General features: G+C 35.2%; 1 protein-coding gene across 1 annotated transcript in view; it reads left to right on the forward strand.

Moving 5' to 3' along the window:
* Positions 1–10,352, forward strand: part of necab3 (N-terminal EF-hand calcium binding protein 3) — a 34,915-nt gene extending 24,563 nt beyond the window's left edge. The window contains exons 9-13 of the mRNA XM_007548073.2: positions 1,280–1,333; positions 3,278–3,390; positions 4,155–4,232; positions 4,601–4,692; positions 9,303–10,352. Coding sequence (XP_007548135.1) covers positions 1,280–1,333; positions 3,278–3,390; positions 4,155–4,232; positions 4,601–4,692; positions 9,303–9,331 — 366 coding nt within the window. The 3' untranslated portion in view covers positions 9,332–10,352. The remainder of the gene's footprint in view (positions 1–1,279; positions 1,334–3,277; positions 3,391–4,154; positions 4,233–4,600; positions 4,693–9,302) is intronic.
* Positions 10,353–11,032: the final 680 nt, after the last annotated feature.

Below are 11,032 nucleotides of genomic sequence, written 5' to 3' on the forward strand. Positions count from 1 at the left end.
ATATATATATATATATATATATATTTTATATAAAAAAACAAATTACATATTATTTTACCAGCAGGGAATCACCTTTAATCTTTAATTTCAATAATGACGCCGAAAACAAGTCTTAAGTTTATTCTGAGTGTCTTCACACAGCAGTGTCTGAAGAATTGGGCTGTATGTTTTATTTCTCTCTGGGTTCAGAATACACTTAGGGGGGAAACGAAGTGGGTGCTGTTTCAAATGGAACGCTGCAGATCTGTGGTTCTGTCAAACACCAAGCGCAGTCACCTCTCCGGCTCTCATGCCGTGACCAATTCTCACCACACATCCCCGAGCCTCTTTCACGCTCTCCTGCTCTTTCTTCTTCCCTCTCTGTCTGCTCTTCCCTTTATTAACTTCGGTTACTCCCACCTTTTGAGGCTCATTCTTTTTCCTCTTTTCAGTCGCTCTGAAAGCATTTTTTTTTTGCTCTCTCCGTCCATCTGTTTTGTCAAACCAGAGGGACTCAGAGTGCAATATCAAAGCAATTCATAACCTGCAGGATATTCAGAGTGCAATATCCATCCCTGCACCTCAACGCCGACACCATCAGCACGTACTGCCTGTCTATCTCTGTTTGCTGCTCTCTCAATTACAACACAATGAGTTTATGATCTGAAAGAGAAAAGGCTGGCTCTATGTTTTCACTTTGATTTGGTTTTATGATAAGCAATTTCTATATAGAAAAGAGTATTAAAAAACTGGCTGCAAAACAGGAAAAGAAATCTATGCTTTCAACATGTTTTTCATTACAGAAGTCCAATCTCATTTCCAAACAGTGTGTGTGTGACTGACTCATCACATTTTAATTCTGCTGTTTTGAACATTTTGGATAGTCGATTTTAAGGACTGAAGGTTGCCATCGTTATTTTTCTATGATAAACCATATTTTACGTTCAGAGGCTTTAGAAAAAACTGGAATAAACTGCACAGAGAAAACCACCGTAAAAATGTAAAAATGAACACATACTGTACAAATACAGAAATATTGTCATGAAATTTATATTTATAAGTTCATAATTTTAGAATGTGTGGAATTTCTATAATTAACTATTGTTTAAGCATGGACACACTGTATAGCATTTGGAATATAAATAATTCAAAGTGGAAAGTGATGAACATTAAATTAAGCTCCATGTACATTTTCTATTTTTAAGTACACATGGACTCGCATGCAATAATGCATCTCCAGTCCTCTGATATTTTGCTCAGCCAACAGGTCTTCTCCATATTTCTTACTTTCCTGTTTTAGGGTCCCAAGTTGGAGCCGCTTAAGGAGGATTCGCTCGCCAGCACGTACAAGTCTGTAAGTGAGCACCGTCATCTGGAACACAAACATTTCAAAATCAAGTTTCATTTGTTTGTTGTTTGGTGTTGTTTTATTTATTTACTTTTTTCGAAATTGTGCAACACATCACTGTAGTAGTCATAAAATCATAAAATACTTGTTTGAGTTACAAGTGATTTTTTTTTTTTTTTTAGACAAACTGAAGCAGTTAAACCCAAATATGAACTTGATGTAGCCTACTTCAACATTTCTGTTACTTTTTTTTTTATTTTTTTATTTCTGTGCTCATAATTTTAGGCCTAAAACTAACCACTAATAATGTTTTACTAGGACTTTAGGAGGAAAAACTGAAACTAGTTACTTTCCACCCTTAAGAATATGACTGTAAAATTATTTCTGATGTGCTCACGTGCTCCTCTAAGCAAATAGACATGAAATGATAAACGCACAGAAGCGCTACAGCTGTGAATACATTGTGTTTGGCCGTTCTGTAGATTGTTTTTTAAAAGTTCACATAAAAATTCCTTCAGGAAGAATTCCCAGTGATGAACTGACACAATATTTCCTCCTGTGAACTGGTACAATTTCATTCAGGAAATAAATAAATAGAAGCCATGTAGATCAAACTTTAATCAAAGTATGTAATCAAATATGATTTTTATAATCTGGATTTTATTTCAATGTGACAAATATAAACATAGATACACTGTTGCAAAGAGGGTTTGACATAAGAGGTAGGTTTTTGTTGAGATTTAGACGTGGTGGCTGGATCAAACTTTGAAATCTCCTTTTCAAAAGCTGATATTTCAGGGACTTTCTCACGCGGAGCATCCCCTCACTCTCATATATGTTTCCTTACCCTTCTTGACATGATTGGAAATTTAAGGTCTTACAATCCTCCTTTTTATTTTTTGTCTCTGTACTCACATTTGTCTGAGCTTTTGAGATGGCAACGATATTCACAACAAAACATGAGAAGCGTTCTAATGAGCCAGCACTGAAATTTTCTCTCAGTGATCAAAGTCCAGTCTCAGCTCAATATTTCTTTTCAAAGTTCTCAGAGTTCTCACACATTCAAATCAATCTGTCTTGCCACATCACTCTCAGAATGGATTACCAATGCATTGTCAAAAGCTCTGAAATCCTGTGAAATTATTACAAGACACATTGTGGGAGATCAGCTTAAACTTTTCCTGCTTGAACTTCATTGACCTTATCAGCAGAAAGGTGGATGCCGTTTTCAGTTTTATCCTTTAAAAAAAACAAAAAAAAAAAACAGTTCAGATACTAGTGGACATGAATGCAAATTAACTCTAAATCTTATTTATGTTTAAATAAGATTTAAACATAAAACACTGGTATGTTTAGTGACATATAAAACATGTGATTTATCATTTGCTACTAAACCCTCTGATAGTATGTTCCCTACCAGGTTGCTGTATTTGCTCATTTTGTAATGTGAAATATGTTTAGTTGTTTGTTCTTAAAAGTTTAGTTACTACCACAAAACCTTTATTAGCATTATAACTGTGTGTTGCAATAAATCACCAATAATAGAACATTTTACAACCCCTATCTTAACATAAAGAATTTTATTTAGGAATTAGGAAGGGTTTCCATCTGCCCACATGCATAGAGAAGAAATTGTGTGCCTTCTCTTACACATGTTTTTGTTTTACTTTGGTCATTTCAGGAGCACCTATTCCTTAAAGTATCACCTTGTCCCTGAATCTCACCATTGCCTATAAATGTCTTTTATAGAGCCTTGTCCATTTTCAATGAATCATTTCAAAACATCATCTGGACATGTTCCACAAGGTGAAGTCTCACTAAATCATCAGTACCCACAAATGTGCCGTGTGAAAATCGGATCCACGCTCGCAAGGATCCATTCTCCAAATTACACACAGAGTTCTGTTTTCATCACATTCTCCCTTCTGTCTCTTGTCTCACTGCCAACAGAACATCCTGCTGGTTCAGAGGCAGATGTCCGTCGTAGACGATGAACTAGATAACTTCCGGAAAGTTCTCAACAGCTACATCGATGCCACTTCAGCTCACTCTGACAACTTGCAGTGAGTGTCTTGCTTGCTTCTAAATCAATCGTTTTAAACGCAGCTTACGATTTTGCTACAGAAGCAGCTTTAAAATTCCTGAATAATGCTGAATAAGCAGTTGACGTTGCCAGAGGTACCACAGACGGATGTATATAAAAAGAGATTTATTCTTCTAATAACAGATTAATTTTCTTAGGATGGGATACGGTATCTGTTGAGAGGGCACACATATGCAGCCTTTTGATTTGTCAAAAATGAGGTGATGATAAACATTTTTCCTAATACATTGTTATCTTTATCTCATTCAATTCAACTGAAAAATGAACATGCATTTTTCAGAAGCAAAGAAATAAAATAATCACGATGCATAAGTGTGTACACCTGCAAGTTATAGGGATTTTTGTTTTGTATAAAAAAATTGCTTTTCATTTGATTTACACAGGACATATATCATAGTATATGTGAAGAAAGTACAAAAAATATTATAGTGTATTTTTTTATATTACAAAAATTGGCATGTAAACATATATTAGTTTACAAATGATTCTGTATTAGTTTACAATGATTCTGCAACAGTTTTTTTTTTTTTTTTTACAAAAACAGTTTTTTTTTTTTTTTTTTTACAAAAACAGTTGCAAGACATTCAGTTGATGTCTTGCCTTTTACATTACCAGCAGCAAGCTAATCTCTCTTCCAAGATGAAAAACTTTTTTTTCCTTGCAACTTCCTTTTTTTTTTTTGTTATTTTCTGCTTTTTGACCCACTCTACTTTTTTCCTCCAGTGTGTCTGTTCAGAAGCTTCCGGGAAAGTCGTGTTACATAATGTATGAGTTCTGGCAAGACCGCATCTCCTGGATGAGGTTAGTGCAGTGTACATACGCGTGTGTGTTTGCGTGTGTGTGTGTGTGTGTGTGTGCATGTGTGTGTGTGAGTGACAGAGCGAGAGTGTGTTTGTGTTTTTGCAATAGATATTGGCTCGCAATTTGGCACCGCTAATTTCTTGATGGAAATGTTCCTTCTCCAGAGAGGATGAGCAGATGGCCAATCACTCTGTTCTCACACAAACTCAAACACACAGACAGTCACAAAGGTGATCCTTAAACGGTGCTAAATGGTGTCAATAGATATATAACAGATAGCATTGATGTGTTGAGCTTTGATGCATATTTAATTAAGTTATTTGCGAACAGGTTTTCACCAGTGCTTTTTCTTTTTGATGCCATTGTAGCTATCTTCAGACCAACAGCAGCAAAGATTTCCAACGCTGTATCATTGACATGATGGAGGATGCTGAGATGGTTTCTACCATGCTGCTGCCAGGTCTGTGACATTTCCTGAAAGTGATTGTATGTAAAAGACAGTAAATATTATCTTGCTGAGGAAATGCAGTCTCCTGATTTGCTGGGGGAGGAGGGGGCGTTAAAGTAAAATGTCCCTGTTTTGTTTTTGTCAAAATTGTCCAAACAGTATCTCTGCACTGTTTGGACCTATGTTGTTTATGTTATTTAAAATATCTTTGAAAACTTTTTTTTTTTTCGCTTTTAATTGGACTGATTTGTTTGGACATGACTATATACATAAAATCTGTCTCCATTGGGCCTCGTTTCTCAACTGATGTTCATATGAGTGTAGGAATTATCAGATAACAAGTTCAGTGTGTGATTTGCAGATCAGCCTATTCCAGCATACAAACAATATATTTTGGATAAATCTATTGGTTGAAAGAAAAACATTTACATACCATCCTGGCAGTGGTACATACCACTCTATTCATTCATACTTTGGTGACCTGCTCCACAAAATCTGTGTCTTGTATAACTGAAAATAGGTAAAAAAGATTTTAAAGAAGCAGCATTGCACCAGAATAGACAAATACGGAACCTGAATTGTAATTGTCATACAAACTCATTTAAAAGTCTTTGCAAATGCTGTTATTTTAGAAGCAAACTCCAGAAATAAATATTCATTATTCACCTAGTAGAACGACTGGATAAAGTCATACTTCTTTCTAACAGCCTGAGCTCATTAGGGTTGGGAACAGTAAGTGTAAAAACAACTGGCCCCTGCAAAACGGTGAAGGTGTGTACTTTAGTATGGACAAACATGATACAGCTTGATTTTCTCTGCTGCTCCATGAGACCTCACTGACACAATCCTATGTACACAGTCTACAGCCCGGCATGACAATTGGACTTATTCTGGACTCACAATCCAATTGATATAGTCTGACATGAGCATGAAGATGTTTGAGCACCCCTTGTTCCACTGCACACCAGAGAGGGCATACACGGAAACATAAAATGAAATTTTACAATAGATTATCCAGGCTTGAGGACGTCCCGAGTCGTTAAAAACACTCAACCACAAATTCTGTAGAGACTTTAGAATCGCCTTGGGAACATTTCACACCCACTTTAATATATAATGAGTTATGATAATCTCTTTTGACAGTTTACTGCCAACAAAGGTGATTCATTTGATTCTGTCTTCCCGCTAAAAATATATCACAGTTATAAGAGGTCACATTTAATAAGGGTTGACCCTCCCAATGGGAGATCCATAGAAATATGATCTAGTGTGAAGTCCTCAGAAAATAAGGAGCGCTAGCATTTTAATGGTGCATTTAAAGACCTTGAAAACAGTTTTACTGTTCTGTAAAATTAAGAAAACAAATGCTGAAAGATAATTAGATTCAGATAAGAAATGGATTCAACAAAGTCACACTGAAGGCATTATGTGCTTGGATGAACACACAGGAGATTTTTTTTTTATATTAATGTCACAATAGTATGAAGCCCCAAACAGATGAAATATCAGACATTTACCTTTCCCCTTTTAATGATACTCTCCAATGTAAACATGATCTGTTTACACTGCTTTGGGTGACTTCAAGACATATAAAACAGCCCTGAAACCTCTGATGATGACAGTTTTTCTTCTCAGACACGGTGACATTTCTATGTGCTTATTGGTATGACTCATATGTCCAGTGCTGCCATGTAAAGGTTCTTTTAAAGTGATTGCACATTAGACTCCAGCTCTAGTTTTCAGGGAGAGGAAGCTAGCCGCTCTGTCTTCATTATCAGATAATTTGCTCATTACTTCTAAGATCAGTCACATTTCTGTTGCTTTCAGAGTTGCTTCCCACCATGCAAGCAGGGTTGTTTTTCCTCCTGTGTGTCCAACACTAACTCTATTGAAGTGAATCCTTAAAAAAATAAATGAATATAAAAAACAAAAAACAAAAAAAAAACAAGATGCCTGAATAACAACATTAATATAGCTGTAAATATTCTCTCTAATTAGTGAACTCTGACTCTGTTTATGCACGGAGCTAAGTGAAGTATGTTGTAAAAGTGTTGAAAAAAACTTTAAACAAACACATCCATTTAAAAAAACAGCTGATGTCAACCCTTCTACGTTTCCTGAAGAAGAAAAATAAGTTGGCACCAGTATCTATAACCCTTTAAATTTTTACATTTTGTGGAAATGTTTAAAGTAGGATTAGTTTTTTCATCTGGAGGAGTTGCAGAGATGCACACCTCAGGTGGGGGAATGGATAGAGATCACAATCTGTTATTCATGTCCTCCACACATCTGACTGAAGAAAATGTAGCAGGAAGAAAACCATAAGAAGCCCAGGGCAACATTGTGCTCTTTTCTTTATTAGCACATTTTTCAGACTATGTGCCAAAAATATTGAAAACAATGGAGTCTTTTCCTTCTGCTTCAAACTTGAGAGTCACCACTTAAATGTTAATATGAATACTTTCACAAGCAGTTTAATAAAAGACAGACTATCTTTGGCTGTCATACTTTCATATGGGGCTACCTCACTGTGAGTTAATTAACAAAAAAGTGCCTTGATAAGATGCCAATGAAGTATTAAGGTAAAGTAATAAAATAAGTTCAAAAATCAGTGGTATTCAAATACCAAACAGCAACATAGGTAATTGTAATAATAAATAAATATGTGAGACATATTTAAAAAAACAACAACATATTTTTCAGTTTTATATAACTTCTGACTGTGCCAAGTAGAGACTTTTCCTTCTTGATTTGGTATGATGAGATCATAACAATAAGGCCATTCATTTTTAAATGGTGGGGTGTTTTTTTATTTATTTTTGTTTTTGTTCTAAATGTTTCATTGTAATCTTGCAAACGTCTCATTTCTTATTAATTTAACTTGATGAAAACCCTTCTGTCCTAACAAAGCTTATAATTTACTGCATTCTGGAACAACAACAAGCTCAAACATCTCTCCACATTCCTACATATATACTTTTTTAATTAATTATATTTTGGCAAACTGACTTCCACATGACGCACACACATTCTGCCCTCTGCTCATTATCGCATCATTGACTTCACAGAAACCATCAGAGTAGCATGAATCACAGCGAGCCCAGGCCACAGCCGTGACTCTCCCGTCTTGACATTTGATTAACTTGTTGTTGGCGAAACTGAACTCCATGTACCTATACCGAGAACCTGTCTTAGTTAACGTGTCTGCCTCTTTGCAATATTCGTTGGCCGATGATGATTTAGCTGCGTGGGTGGTGTAAGTTTTGCTAGTTGCTAGGTTACTTTACGTGGTTGTTTACTTCCACATCTGTCATTTCCCCATGTGTGGATGCTGACTGCTTCAAACATAAACTCGATAGTCTTGCACCTTCCAGGGAACGGTAGGAACAACATCAATTTTTATATGAAATTATAAACAATGTAAAACCATTTTTTTCCCCAAGTGGCTATTAAACAAACATCAGGTCAATCAAAATGTGAGATTCTCATTACAGCTGCATTCTTTCGATGAATTTGTCATTACGCTACATCAGAAAGATATTTGGTTGCCAAGGATTCTTGTGCTCACTGTGAGGAAGAGGGAGGCTGGTTTATTTATCCACGTCACAAAAGCAGGACCAGATCAACTCTGGAGTCAGTAATAGAAAAATAAATAAAACACACCTTTGTGATGCTCTTGGGAGGAGCTGCAAGATATTCCTTCCTTAGTTGAAAGGTCTAAACTCTGCCTTCATGAGAGAGGAGCTGCATACCAACCAGCCTTTGTGATTTGTTGTTGTTGTTGATTACCAATTCTAATTTTAAATCTTCAATTATAGATCATATATTTGATTTTCTTTTTTTCCCCAGTTGCACAATTCACCTAATGACAAACTAATTTATTTGAGGAAGAGATTAAAAGGCCCAATAAACTAGTTGCAAATCTCACATGTTGAACGTGTCCTTTACTTCAAAAAATACTTTACACTGACTTTTTAAAAGCATTTCAATCTTTTATTGTTGCCAGATGACTGTGTGTGTTTGGAAACAATTTTTCTCTCTAAAGTGCTATTTTTTTTATTGTGTAAGTTCTGGGAATTGAAAGTCTCCTTTTACAGCTTCTAAACCGTAATATTTACTTTTTAACACACCGGTCTTATGTAGAAATCCAAATTAGGTCCAGTGGGTTTTGCCGGGTACCACCACTCTGTACCATCATTAATATGCATTAAAATTAGGAGAATGATTGAGGAAAGCTCTTGGGAACTAACTAACAAAAATTATTCTGTGACTGTACACTCAAATGGTGACCTATGAACACATATTAGCTCATTGTATCTATTTGAAGTTCACTCGAAAGTACTGTGAAGTATACATTTTCAGAACTGACAACATATTTTTTTTATGTGTAGATACACTTTTATGTGTAAATCACTTGTCACTTTTATCATTTAACTGCCAGAGATTTAAGTAAAAACCTAAGCTGGGAAATTGTTGCTGTTCCTTAATGAAATGTAAACTAGATGATTGATTAACCAATTAGCTTAATGGATTGTACCCGGTGATGTAAACACAAGTTGTACAAAATAGTTTTGTTCCATGCATGGATCTAACTTTCTGTTTCCTCATGTATGTTTCTTCAGCTTCCTGGTGGATTATGACTAACAACTGAATCTGGAATGTCACATCGACTACCTACATGGTCTCACCGAGAAAGACACACTGGCACATCAATCCCACCTACCCACATGCACTCTAACACACACGCACAGAGCAAAAGCATTTTTATATTTTAAAGAACAAGAAAAAAAGAAGAAAAAAAAAAAAACGCCCTATCTGCACATTTTCGGCTGCTTTCTCTAATGCTCCAGTCTTCAGCCGTTCATTATTTTTGCCACTTACATCCAAAGGCATATCTGCATTCAGTGGCCTGTAAAGTCAAATGTAACTGGCTCTCTGAAATTGAAAAGCCATTTAATGATTTCATAACCCTTCTCCTTTGCCATATGGCCACCTTTCTCCTGCAGTGTTTGCCTGATATATTATTCCAACCAAGAACAAGCTACAACACAGGGAGAGATGGAACACTATTTAGTTTGAAAACCCGTCTTGCAATGTTATATGTATATGAAGATCTTTTTAAACACTGGACACAGATTTAATGAAAAACCAGAGAGTATGTGGGGATAAAGGACAGTTGTATCTTTAACATGCATGCCGATGTGGCTTCCTCCCACTGTACATGATGTAAGATATTGTTGCTCGGTTTGTTGCTTTCATTTATCTAACCTGCTGTTATGTGCACAGAATGCCAAACAAGCTGTTGATATAGCTGCTATACTCTATCTACTCCTAACTATACAAGTGTTCACGTACTCTATTAGTTAACCTCCAGCTGTCCATATGAGTCATATTCTATATCTTAAAATGCAAAAAATATATATTTAAAAATGTGCATATAAAAGAGATGAAATGCATTGTATTGTTGAGTTAAATAAAGCGATAAATATATCATGCATTTATTTTGATCATGGTGGCCCTTACTGTATCTGTATATACAGACTTCTTGAACTGTACTGTATGAGTCCCCTTTTATTTGATTTAGAAATCTACAGAGTGAAATGCAACTCTAATAAAAGTATTATAAAATTTCTAAATGTTTTCTGAAAAGAATTAAAAAGGTTTTCACCCAATTTTTGTCTTTGACGTTGCACTTTTTAGTAGTATTTTCTAGAGTGTGGAAAATCTTTGGAGATTTTCCACATTCCTTATTATTTTAACCTAATTTTTGTACTTCAGATCATAATAATTGTAATCTCTATTAAAATATATATGTGAAAAAAAAATACAATTCAGATCTAGTTCAATGTGGTAAAATGCAATCCAAACAGAAGACAGCAATATTTTCAAATCACTGACAATTTAAAAATAAAATTGATTTACCAAAGCAAAATGATGGAATAGTCCACTAAATAAGCTATAACCTTTCCTCTGCAAAAATGTTACATTGTGTTGCAGCTTTGCTTTGCATCACAACAGAAAGGGATGGTATGCAAAAAAATAAAGCTCCAAAGAACTCAACCTGTCTCCCTTTGCTTCAACACAAAGCTAACTCAAGAGAGTTAAGAACTATGAAAATGATTTGAGTTTGTTTTCATTGCATATTGCTGGAGACTAACAATATGTGAAGACAGTGATTACAATTCTGAGTGAAAAGAAATCAAACATATTTTTGCACTGATAAAGGTTCCCACTTGGGATACCTGAAAATGAAACTGATTCTGTAACCGACTTTCTTAAAAAAATAAATAAATAATCTAATAATAATCTCTTGGGATTACATATTGAGGATTAAAACATAATTCCCAGAGAT

Source organism: Poecilia formosa, unplaced genomic scaffold (assembly GCF_000485575.1).
Source record: "Poecilia formosa unplaced genomic scaffold, Poecilia_formosa-5.1.2 Scaffold2, whole genome shotgun sequence".
In the NCBI taxonomy this organism is placed as follows: domain Eukaryota; kingdom Metazoa; phylum Chordata; class Actinopteri; order Cyprinodontiformes; family Poeciliidae; genus Poecilia; species Poecilia formosa.